This window comes from Drosophila sechellia, chromosome 2R, assembly GCF_004382195.2.
Source record: "Drosophila sechellia strain sech25 chromosome 2R, ASM438219v1, whole genome shotgun sequence".
NCBI lineage: Eukaryota > Metazoa > Arthropoda > Insecta > Diptera > Drosophilidae > Drosophila > Drosophila sechellia.
The window spans coordinates 7,302,663-7,323,597 of record NC_045950.1 but is presented as its reverse complement, the minus strand read 5'-3'; the positions used below and the strand labels follow the sequence as shown (position 1 = coordinate 7,323,597).

The following is a 20,935-nucleotide window of genomic DNA, read 5'->3' as shown; positions in this document are numbered from 1 at the left end:
AAATTTTTTCCAAACATCTTGATTTGCTTCGTCCTAAATTTAGCGAAAAAATGTAAACAAAGTTTATGATCGGTCCAAAGAACACAGATATCTCGAAAATTTTATTTTTAACTATGGTATTAATAAGGTCAGAAAACTAGATCTGGATACCTGGGGTATCCGATAGTCGAGGTTTCTTCTAACTTCCCAAAAAAATTGTTCCCACAGAGTCTTCTGTAAAACTCCCGGAAATTAATAATTGCCTATTTTTCTTTCATTATTGCCTCCTGAAATGTCCCTTTGATTACAAACGCCATTTGCAGAAAAATACTTTCGTAGTCGAAACAACGAAATGATCGAAATGAAATGAGATTTTTTTTGGAACCGATTTCATTTTGATTGAATGTGTGGCAATAACTAATAATTGCCCGCAACGCAACAGATGTAAACGTTTGACGAAAACGAAAGGCCAATCGATCAAGATCAAATGGCTGACAGACATTGGATTGACTGGCAGTTAGTTTCAGTTCAATGGTACTACATTGGACAATTTTGAGTTACCTAAATATGCATATTGAACGAGGCAATGCAATCGATTGAGGTCCGGCAATGCGTTTCAGTTGCGAAATGAGTTGCGAACAGGATTTATATTCAAAACTAGCCATTAGCCAAATGCAACACCTTCGACGACGTGTGGACACGTCGACTTTGATTCGGCCAACTGAGTGATCCGGGGTAGTAGTGTCATATGCCAACATTGCTTAAGCACTGAAAGAAATTAATAAAGGATTTACATATATAACCATGTATAATTGGGCTGCATGACCTACATGATAATGCTCAGCTTTTAAACAATAATAATTCCTGACATCACAATGTTCATACGGACGGACAGGCAGACTAACGGACAGACAAACGGACGGACATGGATTAACCACTAAAATTGTTTACAGAATTATTTGTACAGACACCACTAACATTAAGAATGTTATGAAGTATCTGAAGAATTTTTTACTTGGGTCTCTAGCACTTTTAGCCATATTCTCAATGCCAAAATGTGTAGTTCTTGCAAAAAGTATGTGTATTAATGGGGCTGCTTTTGTACTCAAGTGCGTTGCCAATTAATTGCCTACAACGCCCAGGTTGCTTTGAATCACAGGTGGACATTTGGACAGGTTTGCTCAGCTCACTGCAGCTCCACTTTGGCCATTGAAAATTGTTTATCGCTTTGAAGAGTTGCAGTAGCAATTTCGACACCATATGCCCAAATTGAAGAAACGGCATTGATAATATCAAAGTAATGATAAATTAGATGCTGTTGACGTCTAATTCATTTTTGATGTTGGTATTCATTTTATGCATAAGTGACATAATTTTCCTTTTATTTTGAACATGTAAAACATAATGGTCACTGGAACTGCCATTTCCATGGCACGAAGTCCTTTAAAATTCGAATAGATAATGGGTTACTTAATAAATAATTCTTAGTCAAACTAATAAAATCCCTAAAATGTTGTTCCAGTTATTAATTAGCACATATACATCATTAGAAAGGAACTAGTTAGTCTGCAATGATGCAGGAGACCGGCAGTCAAATGGGACATACCCATTTGCACCAGCGGACTCCTTTCAACGACACGGTCCTGAAGGACTATCATCTCACTAGCACCGATATCGAGAAGTTCGTAAAGCTATGGCAGGAGTTCCAGATGAAGAACATGACCGCTGAGGTGGATGAGTGCCAGGGCTATTGCCAGGGGGAAATATACAACTGGTTGCGAGCCTACAACAGCATCCATGGTTACGTTTCGCTGATGGTAAGTAATACTCGTAATTACAACCCCACCGGGCACGAAACCCGAACTCCTGTCCAAAACAAAGGAATCTGTTGACTAATGATGAGCAAGGGAAGCCAAGACGCTCCACCCAGCCTTTCCCCGACAGACCACTGATGAATGTAAGGGACTTCTTTACCTTTGAACTCTTGCCAAAGTCCTGGGCAGAACGGCCTTTTTTGAATTAAAATTATTCCATGCGCTCAGCTTAACCATCAAAATCACAAATCAAATTAGGGGCCGGGAATCTCGGTCTTTTGTTTTTGTCTGGGTTTCCCTTGTCAGGGATTTTTTGAAAAGGATATAAATTATATTAGATGTAGTTAAAGCGTTTTGGCGTTAATGTTGTTTTTTTTTCATTATCATTTTCAGTCATAAGCCATTTTACGTTGTAGCAGACGGCCTTTGCCACAGGAATCGGGTCAGAAAATACAGAAACCATTTCTCAAGGCTAGTTTCAAATAAAAATACAATAAATCAAATACAGTTGAAAAATGTGACTTTATTGCTTTCCTTCGTTCCCGCAAAAATAGTTTACCTCTTAAAATTGAAACTAAATTCTGGACCAAACTTCGGTTACTGTAGTTCCATTTTTTACTTGTGTGAGCATTGTTAAGAAATGTAAATACGAGAGGTCACGACAGTTGAGTTGCTGCTCACGAGCTGAATAAATAAAATATTCATCCACTTTGGTGTCCAAGGGGAGTGCATTCAGTCGAAAGTATGTGAGCGCTCTGGGTTTCGATTTGACAAAGGACGCATGTTATGTTGATTCTTCTTGTTTCTTTAAATCACCTAGATTTGCATTTTCGGGACAATAGCAAACATCTTGAACATAATGGTCCTGACCAGAAAGGAAATGGCCAAGACGCCCATAAATAATATACTTAAATGGCTGGCGGTGGCCGATATGTTTGTGATGCTGGAATATATACCCTATACATCCTATCAGTACATCTATATGGGGCCAGGTAAGCATACATTTAGTAATAATATTTAACAATAGTCTTGGTTATAGTTTGATTTGTTATTAGTTTGTGTTATTTGCTACATTATTTTAAAGGTTTTTTTATTTTATATTCTGGATCAGGATCTTCGGTCGAGTGGATCTACCCATGCCTGTCTGTCCGTTTCTATGTCCGTCCGTATGACAGAGTTAAAGGGTATATTTTGTTGAGTAACTTCCTTTTAGTTGAGTAACGAGTATGTGGTAGTCGAGTCAATCGGGTATGGCATTCTCTGTAGGTTTTCTTTCTTTTTACGTTTAAACCGTATAAAGTTTTTTGAATTATATAACATTCTTTGTATGACTGTTGCAGGTGAAAAAGATTTGAGCTACACCTGGGCGGTTTGTCTGCTGGTCCACATGCACTTCACCCAGATCCTGCATACGATTTCCATCGGACTGACTGTCACGCTGGCGGTATGGCGGTATGTGGCTATCAGGTGAGAAGATCCATCGGCCAGCTATGCATGACTTATCCCGGAATCCGCCGTCATCCATGTAGAGTTTGTCTCCGGTTCACATTCATGATAATCCACATCCGCAATTCGAACAGACATCCGGCTAATCTGACTACCACATCATTGTGGCAATGTGGCTTCTCTTCTCTTCCCCCGTCTTTTGTTTATAGCCAAATGTTACCGTCTCTATTCCACAGACATCCCAACGGGGGCTGTGCCAACTTCCTGCTAGCACATTCCCGGGAGGCGATCCTCCTGCCCTTCATCCTGTCGCCGATCCTCTGCCTGCCCACGTACTTTGTGTTCCAGGTGCGCGAGACGTACGACGTGGACAAGGTCAACTCGGAGGCCATGTATCACGTTTACTTCGATAAGGACTCGGTGCTCTACAGGTGCGCTTAGATAAGAAGTCTAATGTCATTTATGTATCCTGCGAAAACCAATTGTGCAGGCTTTGTAATATCCTCTATCGTGAAAATCCTTTACAGATTTAACTTCTGGATACATTCCGTGCTCATCAAACTTCTGCCATGTGGCATATTAATTGTGATCAGTGCAGTACTTATGCACGTTTTGTGCGAGGCATCGAGACGTCGCTTGAAGCTGAGGGATTACAACAATCCCGCCAAATATGCCATCCAGCTAAATCTGAATGAAACCAAATCCAAGAAGTAAGTACACACTTGACTTCATTAGAGTTTAAGAATTCACGTTTGCTAAAGTAATTTGCAGTTAACCTTGATAGTTGCAGGATCTTAGATTTTTCTGTTTTTGAATGGTCGTGGATTTTGTCAAATCTCTTCAAGTTTAGGATCCTTTGTTCCAAGGATCTGTACACCTAAAAGCCATTTTCCAAAATTAGATGTAAACTGCGGTCATTTGAGTAGTTTCTCTATCAGCTTTTTGCATTTATCTTTGTATGATTTAATTATTATGTATTTTTCTATCTTTTTTAAATATTTATCTATGTTTTTGTATTCTAGGCCGCCTCGCTGTGATCGCCGAAACGATCGGACTACCCTTTTGCTGGTTGCGGTACTGGTCTTGTTTCTGATCACGGAGTTCCCGCAGGGATTACTCGGTCTGCTGTCCGGGGTGATGGAGAAGTGCTTCTTTGCCCACTGCTATCCGCCGTTTGGAGAGCTGATGGATCTGCTGGCGCTGATCAACGCCGCCGTGGGATTCGTCCTTTACGGTCTGATGTCGAAACAGTTCCGGACCACCTTCCGGTCGCTCTTCATGAAGCGGCACTTTGGCAGCACCGAAATGACCAGGTTGACCCGCGTAACCACGACTTGCGTCTAATTGGGCACATCTGAAGATGTGATCATAGGCAGGAGCAAACACTAGTGAGGGGAGGGATGATGTAGGTGAGGGACATCCAAGATGTTCTGGTCCGGCATTGAATTTGAATTTTCTAAAGCATAAACTTTATAAAAGTTTCGTTATCTTGACTAAACAAACTAAAATATGAGAAACTGTGAGTGTGGAATTAATGTACGGGCTGACCAGTTGATCAGTTGATTTCCACGAAGGTTTACGTTTAGGTGTAGTCCTAAGGGGTTGACTGGTGCATCGATCGGTTTAGAAATTGATTCTGCTTGTGATCTGGCTGTTTCGCAAAGTGCCATTTCATTTCCAAATAATAACGTTTACGTTTTACATTGATTAGTTTACCAGTTGGTGTTTCAAATTCGTATTAGTATATAAATTTCATAGGCTAAGTCAGTGCAAGCTGTACAAATACGAGACATTTACTTTTCCATATGACGAGGAAAAACAGGAATCCATCAGCAAAACTGTAGCTATGCTAAGAGGACTGAAGAACTCACTGAGCCCCGAGTTGCTCTTTCTTCTTAGCTGGAATCACGAAACAATTCTATTTTGATTGTATGGCGTTAACTGGTTTTCAACAAAAGTGCCAATGCATTTTACATTGGCTAATTGAATAACCGTATTTTGAATACTTTTTAAGTCGCTTATACTATTTATAAATAAATGTGAACACTTTCAAAACAATGTTTGATGTGAGTTGCATACAAATGAAACGTTTATTGCTTTCAATTACCAAAAAATGAACATCTAATTCTGACTGACGACAGCATTCACCTCCAGAGGCAATTCATCAGGCAGGAGTTCCGTGGCCCGATTGTGTCCCAAATCAGAGTCGCCCATATCCGCGGAATCCAGCAGGATGCCATTGCCCTGATTCGAGATGCGCAGCAGGGATTTCAGCTTGGTGGCTTGGAATTTGTACTGCAGGATATTAAGATTGATAAAATCTGCTCTCGAGGGAGTTTCGACCACAATGTAACAGTGCATGGAATTCGTGGCGTATGTAATTTCGCTAGACTTTCTGGCCAATTATGCGGTGGAATTTCTATTCACGTGCCATTGCATACATCCACTGGGAATGATGGTATTTCGGACGACTTACTTCCGTGGGCAGCAGAAGATCCTGCGCCTGACTCATGAACCGGTTGTACTGCACCGTGGACAGGGCCAGTCGGCCGGTTTCGTAGCAAAACAGGGCAAAGTTCAGCACAACCAGGGGATTACGCCCGGTTCCCTGTTGGCCAGTTGCCATGGAACTGGCTCTTTCGAGTGCCACAAATGCGTTCTCCATATCGTCCAGCTTTCGCAAACAAACTGCGGGTAACGGAGGAAGAAGCTGTTATTTTAGGGAAAACTTACACTTTAAAAAGGGATGTTGGTTAAGAGATTTTATTTGAGATATGATAGAAGTCATACAGGTAAGCCGTATATAACATTATATGATTAAAATGAATAAGAATAAAGATGCAAAAATTGATCAGAAATTTAGAAAGTATTATATTTTTGTACTCTATATTTTACGAGTGCATTTGTGCAAACTTACGGCCCAGGAGCATGTAGCACTCGGCATTATCCTTGCGCAGGTTTATGGCTGCGGCCAGCGTGTGAAAGGCACTGGCGTATTGTTCGGCTGCAGCCAAGATGGGGCAAATAGAAAACAACAGATGCTTCTTAACGGAAGAAATGGCAACAAACAATGCTGGAGAGAAAGGGTAACACGAATGCCTACGGGTCGGATGCGTCCTGGTACTGTTAAGAAATTTATTAAAACCTCCAACCTACAGTGCTCCTCGCTCGCCTCGAGTGTAGATTTGTCCCCGAAATTCAACCTTCTCATACAGTTTGGTTTCCTATTGTTTTTTTTTATTCGGGTTTCATTTTACCCTTTTTTTTTGACCAAGGCATTGCAAAGATGAATGTTGACCAAATTCCAAACTGTTGTTGGCAAATCTTAAAACTGGTGAAACGAAGGAGACATTTCAAAGGATTCACTTATAGACCAAAGATCTGAATGCCAAGCAGTTATGGGTTTGCTTTTCACATTTTTATCTAGTAATATTGTTATTCATATTCTAAATAATAATAAATATGTAATGAGAAACATTTACATTTAACAATGCGGAACTCATGGCTTGTATGCTCAGCAATATTAATATACCCATTAATCGTAGAGTAGTATGGGTATATTAGATTCCTGGAAAAGTGTGTAACTAAAGAAGGTACCATTTACGACTTTATAATATGTATATGTATTCTTGATTAGAATCACTTGCAGTGTAGATTTGGCCGTGTATGTACGTCTGTCCGTCCGTTTCTTTTATTTTACCTAAACTTCCCAGTTCTAGGGTATAAGCTTCGGGCTTTTAATATCTTAATTAACTTTCATGTTTAAAATAGAATGCCAGCTCAGAATATAGAATAGTTTTCACAGGCTGCACTGTGCAAGTGAATAATATGAAATCTGGAATGCTAGTGGTAATATCTTTTGAATACTGCACATATCTATAGTTTAAAAGCAGACATGTTGGTAAAATTCATAAATCTGTGCTAAAATATAATTAAATTCCCTTCCACAAGCGTCACAGTAAGATAACTTGATTGATACTAGGATAATACTCCCCACCATTAATATTTAATGTCTTATAGTGCACTTAGATCTCGGAAAACTCACAGGCGATGTAGATTAAACTGAGATTGTAAAGGGCATTGTAGTTAAGTGGTGATAGCCAAACGGATTTGCGCAGCGATGAAATGGCCTGTTGGTTATAAAACATTTAAATGTACGCACAAGTGATACACCATCTTGTCATTCCATTACCACAATGAACTTCTGCTTCTTGAAAAAGCACAATCCGATGTTATTCCACAGCTCGGCAATTTCCGGCTCAGCGTTTGCGATTTGGCTGTATTTGCTGAGGGCACCATCAACATCGTTGCGGGACTGTTCACAATATATTCACACAAATTCAGCATTAAATATGACTTAACAGATTATGGCAAAGGAAATACATACACCACACTTACCTGCAAAATGGCGCCAAAGGCCAGAAGTCCCTTGGGCGAGCATTTCCGTTCGATGCTGACTACTTCCGCCAAACGATCGTGTGCCTTTTGCGTTTCGTTGATTTTCAGGTACAGCACACTGATTTCAATCAGGACCTCCGAGTTCTCAGGAGTCAAGCTGAAAAGGGGCGAATGTGTACAACGAAAAAGCGAGGGACTGGCAGATTAACTACTAACTGTAGGCAGTTCTCTAGAATTTCAATGGCCTTTTGGTACTGTTTGTCCTTGCGATACAACTCCGCCAAACGAACATAGCTCTCGAGCTTCCGGCCGGATTGCACGGCCAACTCAAAGTAGGACCTGGCCTCGTCCTGCTGCTGGCTGGCCACATCCTTTTGACTCTGCGTCGTGGCCGCTCTATAGAGCAGCTCGCCCAGATAATGGTATATCTCGTGGTCCTGCCGGCTGCTCCTTTGTTCCGCCTCCCGAAAAACGCCCAAAGCCTGACTAAAACGGCCCATTATGTATCTGAAACGAAAACGAGTTGGCATCAAGCTTTTAAGCCGCTTTTGAAATAATATTTAATCAAATTTATTCAAATTCAATTATTTTTACAAAAAAAAAAGGAATTTGAACAGTTAATCATCAATCTTATTAAAGCCAGAAATGCCTTTTATACTTGCAATTATATAATCATAAATAGATTAAAAATACGCGAAAAAAGGTTTTAATTAATGTATCTACACTGGGGCGTTAACACTGATTATGATTAATTAACTAGTAAATGAACTTGGTTATTAATGAAATCCTTTAAAGCGCTTTTGAAAGTTCGCTGCAAAACAACAACATTATAATTAGAACTAACACCTTTCGAAGTAAGAAATGACTAAATGTTTAAAATGTAAATATGTGAATTGGGCGAAGATATATACAGAGGTACTCACAGTGTTCGGCCGATTTCCTTGTAAGTCTCGATATTCCTGGGATTGAGCTCCGCTGATTTTTGCAAATGTCTGAGAGCCTCGATGTGGTTGCCCTCTTCACGGTCAATTAGACCCTGGCGAAAGCAATCAATTAAAAAAGACACCGAGCATTAACCACACCAAGCGACCGCAGAGCCCCATGTTTTTCGTTATCTCACCTGGACAATGTACAGGTACTCGGGATTCAAATGACGATTTAGCTCACGTTCGATGAGTAGGCGGCAGCGCGTGAATTCGCGGCGAGTGAAATAAATGTGGAGCAACCAATCAATGTTGGCATCGCTGGGCATTTTGGGAGCTAATCGAAGGACGAAGGACGAAGGACACAGGACAATGAAGTGAATGCTTGAGCAAATGGCGAGGAATTTCCTTCACCTGGACGCACAACCTCCAAGGTGGGCAATTCAATCAGTCTGCCGTTGCAGTTGATCTGCTCCGTTCCCGGCTCGTACATGGATTACTTTAGTGTTTTTCCAGGACTGTGACCAAAAGCTCAACTTCAAAGGCAACTTGCAGATATTGCGTTTCGATTTGTTTTGGCCGCCGGCAACTTTGTTGTGTCGAGTTTGCGTTGCCATGGTTTTTTAGCATTTAAGGTTGCCAAGGCAGACGGGCTGGAAATTAACTTGTTAACTGAATTAGTGCGCGTTTCGGCCGGGCCAAAACGCCCAAAAAAGAGCGTACGAAAATTCCGCGTTGTGTATTTTTAATTAGCTGCGACATACATGTCGAAAACCCATTCGAAACTAATCGAAATGCAATAAAAACAAACTCAAACTGGGCAAATAATTTGCGAGACAAAAAGGCAAGCTGGCAGATCTTGGGATAACCAGTTCCTTGCAACTCGCCACGAAGTCCCGACTCTGACACCGCCTAATTACTCAATTTATTTCACACCGGCCAAAGTGGCAAAGTCTGTTGCACTTGTTGCCATTTCGAGCCAAAAGACAACATGTGATCGTGAGCTACATATCAAACCGTTTACGCGGCCCAGTCCAAAACACCAAAGCAATTAATGCACGAAAAATATCGTACAAGATCACTACCAATATCTGTATCAAATCGATCGATCGATGGCGGCGCCGCTTTCAGATCTTTCGATCTGAGATCTTATATCTTAGATCTCAAACGGGAAGTGCCACCTGACGTCTTTTTTTACCAAATGGCCGCGGTTTTTTCTTTAGTCGGAAGTATCCAAACACTTGGCCCCAATGTCCACGGACCATTTGGATTGACAGTCTTGATGGATTCGATGCCAAAACGGGGTTTCAATTGCAACAGATTAAAAATCAATTACTGCAAGGCAGTTAACGAAAATTACGTGGAATAAACAATGTTCTAAGTACAGTGTGGCGGCACAGTAAATAATACTTAACGAGTTCTTTCAGAAAACAATCCATCAACTTAATTTACAAACTTATTTTAGGTAAAATTTAAATTTCGTTAAAAATGTTTGTAAATCTTTTATATGTATAATCCTTTATTTTATGGTATCAAATATAGTATAAGTCGTCATTTGATAATATTAAGTTTTTTCTTTATTTTAAATTTATTCGTCCTTAACAAACCTACACCAATAAATTGGTAATTTTCACATTTAAAAAATCAAAATGTTGGTTAATAACAAAATAAAAAAAAAATTATTTGATTGAATAATCTATTTAATTTTATGTTAAATTTTATATTAAATATTATATTAAATTTTATATTACATTTTACATTAAATTTTAGATTAAATTTTATATTATATACTTTCGTCTGTTTCCCTAAATTGATTTTTCTCACCCACCGTGCAGAAGAGGCCAAGTGCTGCCAGACTGTGTAAACTTACATTTATCGCGACACCTAGCGGCGAAAGATGCAAGCTTACACTCACGGAAAAATGTAAACAAATCTTTTACATGAACGCGTCTCATATTTTCGTAAGCTAAATAGTACGATTAAAATTTTCTAGATGGCGTTTTACAAGTACAACCCTTTGCTTGTGAGAAAATGTTTTACCACTGTTAACTTTTTGAGTTGTTCATGTTTGATATTCTGTAAATTTTGTTTTAGAATTCTCAGAATGCCTTTACTTAATATATATGTCGGGTCCGTCCGTCCGTCCATATCGGCGTCGCTTATATCTCTTTTCACTGTATAATTTTATGCAGCTGTGCGCAGTCAACGAGTCCACTTGCGTCTGCTTTGGCTTCTCAACGATTAATGCCCTCACTCCAGTTTCGTGCAGCCTGCTTTGTCTCTTCTCAATTTTTGGCATTCCCTTTTCATTATATCGTTTTCCCTTTCTAACCAAGCAGCGCAAGTGGCCACGTTCAGCAACAGCTCTATCGCTCTCGTTTTTGCAAAATCCCGTTCATAGATAATTCATCTATTTATCCTCACACATTGACAATAAATAGGAAAACGCGTAATAGCAAAGAGAACATGGAGAAGAAGTAAACAGCGACTACACGCATACTCATTATTTTCGCCACGACACGGCCATTCTGACATTTACACGTCCTCGTGTAAGCTTTTGATACCGAGATACCAAGATATCAAGATCACATACTTTCATCACAATTCAATAACATTTAATTTCATTAGTTTGACTTTCTTAGGTGTATTTCTTAAATCTTAATTCTGTGAAGAAACAAAACAGCTTTTATTTCATTGTTGCTGGGATAACTTATTCTGTTTTCATATTCAGTTCCATTGATCAGTAATAAATCAGCTTACAACTTATCTTAACATTATCATTTATCGATTTCTATAAATCGATCTTCCGCCAGTTCACACACACTTAATTATTAATTCAATCCAAACTCATCGTCTCTCCTGGACGGATAACTCGCAATTCATCGTCTCACCTGACGGATAACTCACAATTCATCGTCTCACCTGACGGATAACTCACAATTCATCGTCTCACCTAGACGGATAACTCACAATTCATCGTCTCACCTAGACGGATAACTCACAATTCATCGTCTCACCTAGACGGATAACTCACAATTCATCGTCTCACCTAGACGGATAACTCACAATTCATCGTCTCACCTAGACGGATATCTCTCGTTCACAAAAGAACTCATTGGCGGGCTTTTCTTTTCATTCAACTGTTTCTATATTTCAGCTATTGCTCTACATTCTCGTTTAACTCATTCGGGATTTCTGCATCCGGCATTTTACGTATATCTTCATGGCAATACTTGAACGATCGGTTACTCGTCAACGACTTTAGTGTATACCTGTCACCCTCTAATACTTCAGTCACCAAAAACGGTCCTCTGAATTTCGGATCTAACTTAGTTTGGTGTCTTTCTTCATTCCTCAATAGCACATAGTCACCTACGTGGTGTTTGTCAACGGCTGCCCTACTGCTATCAAATCGGGATTTGTCGTAAGACGCTAAGGAATTCATATTTTCTGTCGCATGAGCTCTAACAGTTGCCAAATCTATTTCACATTCGGTCTCACATGGGGGAACTAATCCAAGGGGTCGAGCCTGTTTACCAATTAACATTTCTAACGGACTTGCCTCAGTGGCACGAGAAATTGTACAATTCAGTGCAAGTTGGACTTCGCCAAGTGCGTCCTGCCACGATCGTTGACTTGATTCTACCACTGACAACAAATTTTTCAGTGTTTCCATCACCCGTTCCACTTGCCCATTTGCGCGGCTCATTCCCGTAGCAATCAAGTGAAGTTCAACTTTCTGCGATACACAAAACTCTGAAAACTTAGAGCTAGTAAAACATCTGCCCTGGTCGGCGATGATGCGATTTGGTACTCCAAATAAGGATATGGAAGATTTCATAGCATTAACACAGCTTTCGGCATCTATCTTTAAGGTGTGATACAGATAAACAAACTTTGTATAGGCATCGATCTGAACAATGACATACTCCTTCAAATCGCTCTTGCCACTTAATTTCCCCGTTATATCTATGTGGATGGTGTGCCACGGTATACTTGTCTTCGGAATGGAATGAAGTTCCGCCTGAACCTTCCCGGAAGATGATTTCACTGATCTACAAGTTATGCAGTTTAAAACAAATTTTCGAACATACTTGTTCATTTTAGCGAACCAATAATACTGGTACACTTTATCAAGTGTCTTTTGCCACCCTAAATGCATTATCGACTCGTGTACCTGGTTAATTACTGACCATTTGAAAGCTCTGGGTACAACTGGTAAATAACTTGTTCTACCTCGTCTTTGGACCTTGCGATATAATACACCTTTTCGCAAATCATACGTTTTGGCCAAGTTTTCGGCCAATTCATCTGACTCCAATTTATTAACAATTTCTATTATCTCAAGGTCTAACCGTTGCTCAGCAAGAAGCCAAGTACTTGAAATTTCAGACAGATTTACTCGTTTTTCGGGAATCTTATTTATTGACAAAATGTGTTCGGGTGATAAAGGATTTCTTGATAGGAAATCCACATGAGCCATACGCTTACCCTCTCTATACTGAATTTCGAAATTAAACGATATTTTTGTGCGAGAAGCTTTTAATGAATTGCAGTCTGTATAGACAACGAACTCACGGCCAATTAGGTAATGGCGAAAATGTTTAACGGCTTTTACCACTGCCAAGGTTTCCAGCTCGTAGGAGTGATATCTAGATTCAACAGAGGTAGTTGTTTTGCTGAAGTATTCGATTACATGGGGCTTACTTTCTATACGGTGCTTGCATCAGTGTGCAACTCAATAGGATATTGCGGGTCGAAGATTACCAGAACAGGCTCATTTGTGAGGATCGTCACAACTTTAAGTCTGATCTCTTCCAGCTCAGCGCTCCATGTAATCTTGCCGCTACCAGACGAAAGTGAATACAATGGTTTCATAAGTTGGGAGAATCCAGGCACGAATTTGCGAAAGTAAGAGGCCAAGCCAATGAATTGTCTAACGCCGGAGACAGTTTGAGGAGGAGGCAAGGAGCTTAATGAAGCTATCTTTCGCACATTCGGACGAATTTCTCCCGCTCGCACTTCATAGCCCAAATACTGAACCGTTGTTTTGAGAAAACTGCATTTAGCAAGGTTAAAGGTAAAACCAGCCTTTGTAAGAACATTCAAAACAGTTTTTAACCTTTCCAAAGCCAATTCCTTGGTTGGCGATACTACCATTATATCGTCCATGTAAACGATTACAAAAGAGTTAGCAAGGTCACCAAGTGCATTTATGACTGCGCGCTGGAAAACAGATGGCGCATTTTTGAGGCCAAAAGGCATTGTAAGAAATTCAAATTGGCCGTCTGGGGTCACAAATGCAGTATATTCCACGGATTCAGGGTGAATCGGGATTTGGTGGAAACCACTTGCCATATCCAGGCATGTGAAATAATTTGCTCCGCGAAGTCTAGCAATTTGATCGCTGATAAGCGGCAAGGGGTATTTATCCGAAATCGTGTTCGAGTTTAGCTCTCTAAAATCAACACATAGACGGTCGGTTCCGTTCTTCTTTTTGACGAGCAACATGGGGCTAGCAAAGGGAGAGCAACTTGGGCGAACAATATTACATCTTATCAATTCGCTCACCTGCATTCGCACTACTTCTCTCTCTTCGGGGCTAAGTCTGTAAGGTCGGCGCTGAACAGTTTTAGTTGGGTCAATCAAACGGATTTTCATTTCGCCTGTATTTACTCGAGTATGAGGTATCCCGTTGGTAAATGAAGTTGAGTGCTTTTCAAGTAGCTCAATTAATTGAGCTTTCTCATTGTCGACTAATTCGGTGTCAATATCGGACAAAGTAAACGATCGCTCAGTAACGGAACAATTATTAACAGTTTTTGATTTTACAACTTTAAAATTATCGGATGTCAAAATTACATAAAAGCCTTGTTTAAGTATTTCTCGCCCTATCAGAATATCATTCCTCATTTGCTCGTTCGGGACTACATGAAATAATATTTCCATAATATTTTCGTTTATAGTGACTTCACTCAGGATTTGCAATGTACTGCACACACTGCCACCACCAATGCCTTTTATCATTACAGTATTGTTTATACGTTTACCAGATAACTTACTGCTAATGTCGTCTTTAATAAGGGAGCACTCTGCACCGGAATCGAAACAAATTGGATAGATCTCACCTCGTTGATGCAAGCTTCCCTTTGGCTCAGTCACACAACATTGGTTAACAGTCTTCTGTTGAGTCACATCTTGTTTGGCTGCACTTCCGTTTTTCGGGCACTGGTTGGAGAAATGTCCCGGTTGGCCGCACCGATAGCACGTAACATTTGATTTTTCACGCTGCGGTTTCGCCTCTCTACCTTGTCGCATTTTACTTCGGCATTCAGCAATTCGATGTCCCGGCTTTGAACAGAAGTGGCATACAACTGGCGATGCCTTACGGTTCTTCTGATCAGGTCCAAGGTTGTCATCTCGAGCATGGCGCTTCTTGTCGAACGTAAACACTTTTAACTCCGCCTGTAGCTTACTTCTGGTACGCACATTGGATGTGAAGAGGACGCGCTGCAAACGACTGTCAATGTTTGCCATATGCGCAAGAACAGTTGTAACGGCAATTTCTTCTATTTCCATATTTCGCCACTTCGTAGTTAGCGTCGTCACCAGCCGACTCGCATACACCGCGTAACATTCGGCGGCAGTCGGGCGGCTGTTGAGTAAATTTAAAAACGTAGCGGCCGGCGTCTCTTCGGTTTCAAAGCGCTGCAGAAATAATTCCTGGAACTCTTGCCAAGTCATACCATGGTACGAAATTTGTGTTAGCCACTGAGATGCAGTTCCCTCCATGCAGTTACTTAGTGCCATGATCAATTTACTTCCTTTAAGGGGGTGCTCAGTTAGAATTATATCGGTTGTTGAACACCACTTTGCTGCCTCTACGCATGCAGCATCAGGGTTAAATTTGGGTAGCTTAACATCATAACTAGGTTGCTGCTCACGTGCCGGCGTCACTTGCATGATTTTTACAAGTTCAGCCAAATTCCGATTTTGCATTTCGACTATTGCATGCCACTGATCCTCAGAAAATGCAGGGTGTGGCACAGATCCCACTTCTGATGTCGGGTCCGTCCGTCCGTCCATATCGGCGTCGCTTATATCTCTTTTCACTGTATAATTTTATGCAGCTGTGCGCAGTCAACGAGTCCACTTGCGTCTGCTTTGGCTTCTCAACGATTAATGCCCTCACTCCAGTTTCGTGCAGCCTGCTTTGTCTCTTCTCAATTTTTGGCATTCCCTTTTCATTATATCGTTTTCCCTTTCTAACCAAGCAGCGCAAGTGGCCACGTTCAGCAACAGCTCTATCGCTCTCGTTTTTGCAAAATCCCGTTCATAGATAATTCATCTATTTATCCTCACACATTGACAATAAATAGGAAAACGCGTAATAGCAAAGAGAACATGGAGAAGAAGTAAACAGCGACTACACGCATACTCATTATTTTCGCCACGACATATATAATATATAATATAAAACAGAAATTGATATTTGCAGTTCACTCTGCAATATAATTATATTGTAGCACGATGTGTTGTGTAAAATTAGCATAAAAATATTAAATTAATATTTAAAATAATAGTAATGTAACATTTTATATTGTCGAATTACGGCCCAACTTTTGGTTTAAGATAGTTGTTAACAACAGTAAGTAAAATCTATGACATTTTTGAAAATAAAGAAATCAAAAACCATATTATTTTTTTCCATCCGAGCATCTGCACCCAAAGAGTCAAATATGGCCCTATATGTACAATTGAATTCTCTTTTATTCACGCTTGTTGTCATGGAAGGCTGCTGGGCAGCTGGGGGAAGGTCTAATTGAATTAGAGTACCACTGTAAATATGATTTACACCCGACGACACTTCACCCGACGACCTCCGCGATGGGGACGCTCCATCTACGCATATCTTACGCACATATTTGTGGGGACAGAGGTCATAAAAAAGCGACTTACGCAGCATACCAATCCGCCCCAAAATCTGAAAGAGTCATTCATGGGGATTGCAAGTGGCGCTCACGTTTGTTTTTCCGCCCAAAAGGCCGTTATTCACTTGGGAAAAACGAGGCAGTCGAGTCGTAAAGATGTGTATTGTGCAGCAATACGCGCGACTTGGCCTAAATCCGTCTTTGGCTTTGACTTTGGCCCGTTCGCTTGGCCCAATTTATGCAATTCCATTGTCCACTTTATTGTTTCTGCATGACTTTTATGATCGGACACCTAAATATAGTCGTGGCCGACTTGTTTACCAAATTGCCGTCTAGTCCTTGCAAACACTTTCCCCCCCGCCAACTTGTTCGGCAATCTGTGCCCAGACACAGCAACAGGGAAAACAATCATGTATGCGTGAGTGACCCAAATAAGTATGCTTTGTTTCTTGCCACTAACTTCCCCTTTCCTGGCGATGAAAATCTGCGTTTCAGCAATTGGCCTCCCATTCACTATATTATTAAATCGCAAATTGATGTTTACACGCCTGCTAGTATCTATTTTTCATGTAGTACACAGGGAATAATTTAGTTACACATAATTAACAATTATATCTTATTATTATAAATGCTAAATAATAATTTTCTTTAATTCAATATGAAAGGTAATATTTCTGTTTCTTTTTTCCCTATTCCTTAGTATTTTGCATATCTTGTGGTAATATATTATAACTCTGCGAAAATGTCCTTGCTGTTCGCTTTAATGAGGCTTTGATGTTTGTTTGCCACTTGTTTTTGGCCACGTTATCCTTTCGCTTTTCTGTTGCCCAATGTGTGGCAGATTGAATTCACTGCTGCCGGACTTTGTTCGGTGAATCTTTGACACATTTCGTAGGGTGGAGTGACAGAGGTGACAGCCCAGCCACTTTCTCGCCCACTTGCGACCCGATTTTTGCATTAGCATATAACTATGGCATGTCAGGGCTAGCAAGCAGAAATATGTTTCGGTTTAAAAATTGACAAAATTTTGTCAAAAAGGTATACCCAGGGCGAGTGTTGTGCTCCGTGTGCGGTGGGAATGTCAATGAAAGGCCCGGGGTCCTGTGGCCTGCGTTTCGGTATCCTGTGCCCCGAATAGCCGAAAGCTGAAAAACTCTGTAGCTGGAAAATATGCGTGCTGAAGTTTTGCGTGCTGTCGCTGTAATTTATGTCAAGCCAAACAAAAAACAACGAAATTGTTGTGGCACATAACCGAGAGCAGCACTTTGTTCGGATGCAGATATGCAAAAACAAACACAAACACAAGAGGAAATGACACACACACAGTGGTGAAACAGATACATATAGAATTGGATGCGGCGATGCGGAATGTTTATTTGCTGTAAAATTTGAGGCATGCAACGCTTATGAAATAGAATTTTTCGACCAGAGCAATGGAATCCATTCCCAGAAACGGAACGGCCACTTCATGTAATAACTCTATTTGCTGCTGCATGGATACATTTTAGAAAACATAAATGCAAATTGCTTTAAATGGCGAATGGGAAATGCGATAGCCGGCAGACATCAAAGCCAAATGCCCATTAAACATTCAGCAGTTGAGTTTCAGAAGAGGCTCTACCTCCGTAACCTCCATGCTTCCATAATTCTATGTGCATATTGCGCCCTGTGATGTTGCCCCGTTAATTTGACTTTAATATAGCAAATAATGCAATTAGGCAGGGGCCCTCATAGAATGTGATATTCGGGTTCAATGAGTTCATCGAAGGGTTAGGCGCCTGCGGGCGAGGTTTCTTCTACTTCCCATGATTGATGAAACCACCACCACCACCATCACCACCACCAATACGCCATCGAGCGGAATGGGCGGGTGCCACTCGAGAAGCAACAGAAGTGGCTGCCTCACATCCAGTTTGTGGCTTTTTCGGTTCCCGAATAATAAGCAGGGGCCACGGGGCCAATGGGGCCAAGTCAATGTGTGTCTCCTAGGTTGCCTTTACTTCCTTACAGCAGCATTCTCCGGCCCACCACATGCTGGAAAGTGAGTTCTGTGTCGTTAATTAATTAAATTGTCATACCCCCTCGGGCGCCACAGCGACAATTGAGAAATCTTCAGCCCGGTTGCCATTTGAACTCCACCTCAGGCGTCAAATTCGCAGGGTAACCGGGGTCGTTCATAAAAAAAAAATTAATGAGCTCGGCTTGCCGAGAGTGGCTTTTAACCACTGGCAGAAGCCGCCTCTATCTGCCCCATAAATAATCATTTATTGAATGAACCAAAAATACATATTCTGGTACTATGCTTGCGACACTCACACTCGTATTCCAACTGCTGAATCATTTACGAGCGATTCATTCATAAAAAGCGAGTAAATAATTCAATTTAGATCGAATGCGTCATCTACTGTTAATTAAAGATCAGGGAGTCTATCAACTAAATGATACCTGGTCTTGGTTTATATGAAGGAATTCAGCCAGGGATTGAACAACGAAAATTGCACAGTATAACCATTTTATCAAATTAATCAAATTATTCGCACTACATACTTTTAAACAAATGCTTTGTATATATAAACATTTTTATTCCTTATCTAATTTTAATAAATGAAAAGGAATCTGGAATATTTCAGCAGCTGAAGTCACTATTTATACAATCAGTTCTAGAATATATCTATATAAAATATATTACATAGCGACTAGAATTTGAAACACAACCTATAAGAGCTGACATGTTAAAAAAATAAATTTTCGTTAGGTATTATTTTAAGGGTACTTATAATTTAATGCCTTTTATCACACATTAATTGTGTAAGCCACTTGATATTAATTGCGAAAAGGGACTCCTTTTTGTCCGAAAATGTTCTCAGGGATTTGGTTCGTTACGAGGAGCTGATTCGATTACAGGGTATGCGGGCAGCTGGAAAATCCCCCATGAGCGCTGACTGACAGCCGAGCGGGAGTGCGTGCAACCCTTGAGTGCAATCGCAGATGGGTGTGTGCATGCGTATCTGGATGGTTGTCTGGATGTTTGCTGCTGCTGACGACGTCATGAAGGTCAACAGACAAACAATCCCCCACTTACGACAGTCCTCCTCCCCCACCTCCAGCTCGCCGAGCCCTGGTCAATTGAAGAGGTTAAATTCGTGTGGGCCCCACTCTGAACAGCTTGTTTCGTATGCTGTGTCAGGGGCTTAGTCATGTCCCCAGGGTGTTAGTGTTAATGCCCCAAATGCCACTGGCGTGCGTTGTTGCATTTATGGCCGGCAATTATAATTTGAACAAATTATAAATTAATGTGTGCTGGTCATACGGTCATCAAAGCATAATTGTAATTGTTGACTTATATGGGTGGGTTTTGGGTTAATTCGTAAAGAAGCAGAGGGTTAAGCGCTCCGAAGAGCTGCCATCGCTTATTATAATTTAATCAACAAAATGCCAGGGGTGTGCGTGAAGTCAACTATGCGGGCAACGCTTTTTTGCCAGCCAGCCAAGTTAAACACGGTCGAAACTGCCACAATTTATTAATTAGTCGCGGTCAATCAAACAAACAATGTGCCGAAGGGCTTAGATTAACCGGCGGCCATTTAGCGGTTAAGTGCGTTAGATGTGAAACGGGTTTTAAAGGCACAAATCATACCAAAAATTCTGCGAAACTCTACCAATTTTGATAAGGGTCTAATCAACCAAAGGGAGTTCTAAATAAAAGGGTATAAGGTCAAGCTAAAAAGTGTGCAAGAGATTGCGGATAATGTTACTGACCCTTTATAGAAGTACTTCTTATTATCGAAAGCTGAGTAAAATTATCCATCGAGACCTCAAAAACTTTAAGAGCTGGAAGTTAAGATTAACCATGTGAATTCGGTTTAAAACTTTCCTACAGTTAAGCTTTAAGATGGCCTAAATAGGTCCAGGAAAACCTTTTTTTTTTGTGAAACTTGCTGGTATTTCTTGCCTTCATATCAACACTGTTATTGTTGCTGGCTGCTCAAAGGAAGCACAGACTAGATGGCCATATCGATGCCAGAAAATCCATTTTGCCAAATTAGTTAGCAGTCCATAAACAGAAAATGGTCAAAAGCTTCGTTGCGATGTGGGTGTGTTTTTGTTTTGTTTGTTTGCTGCAGCTGCAATATTTGGTATAACGCTTAGTTTTTGGCAATCAAGACATGTTAAGGCACACGCACACAATGGGCCAACCACATGTACATAAAACGCCCAGTTGTCTCTGTGTGCTGGCCAGAAGTGTCTGCAAAATCTTGTGGTTGCTTTGCCGAGTTGGTAGCAGCCATGGTTACTGACAGCTCATTAGGCCAGGTGTTAAGCGGAAAGACGGTGAGCATGTGGATGGGGCATCCCCAACTCCCCCTCCCCCTCCGCTGCACACTGCTAATGTATGCGTGTTGGCCAAGTGACGAATTTTGACAATGTGCGTCGAGCTCCACCC

General features: G+C 40.8%; 2 protein-coding genes across 3 annotated transcripts in view; one reads left to right on the top strand and one right to left on the bottom strand.

Annotated features, from left to right (window-relative positions):
- The window catches only part of LOC6608593 (sex peptide receptor), a 32,684-nt gene extending 27,668 nt beyond the window's left edge, over positions 1 to 5,016 (top strand). For both annotated transcript variants that reach the window (XM_002033291.2, XM_032714370.1), the window contains 6 exons: positions 1,502 to 1,796; positions 2,614 to 2,785; positions 3,134 to 3,260; positions 3,476 to 3,670; positions 3,767 to 3,949; positions 4,262 to 5,016. In XM_002033291.2, coding sequence (XP_002033327.1) covers positions 1,551 to 1,796; positions 2,614 to 2,785; positions 3,134 to 3,260; positions 3,476 to 3,670; positions 3,767 to 3,949; positions 4,262 to 4,583 — 1,245 coding nt within the window. In that variant the 5' untranslated portion in view covers positions 1,502 to 1,550 and the 3' untranslated portion in view covers positions 4,584 to 5,016. The remainder of the gene's footprint in view (positions 1 to 1,501; positions 1,797 to 2,613; positions 2,786 to 3,133; positions 3,261 to 3,475; positions 3,671 to 3,766; positions 3,950 to 4,261) is intronic.
- Positions 5,017 to 5,299: 283 nt separating this feature from the next.
- LOC6608592 (Bardet-Biedl syndrome 4 protein homolog) lies at positions 5,300 to 9,584 on the bottom strand. The gene is made up of 10 exons (XM_002033290.2): positions 8,975 to 9,584; positions 8,758 to 8,897; positions 8,561 to 8,673; positions 7,854 to 8,144; positions 7,638 to 7,794; positions 7,432 to 7,554; positions 7,285 to 7,369; positions 6,157 to 6,243; positions 5,716 to 5,927; positions 5,300 to 5,534 (listed from the first exon to the last, which is right to left on the bottom strand). The coding sequence occupies exons 1-10, from the start codon at positions 9,051 to 9,053 to the stop codon at positions 5,361 to 5,363; spliced, it is 1,461 nt and encodes a 486-aa protein (XP_002033326.1). The 5' UTR covers positions 9,054 to 9,584; the 3' UTR covers positions 5,300 to 5,360.
- Positions 9,585 to 20,935: the final 11,351 nt, after the last annotated feature.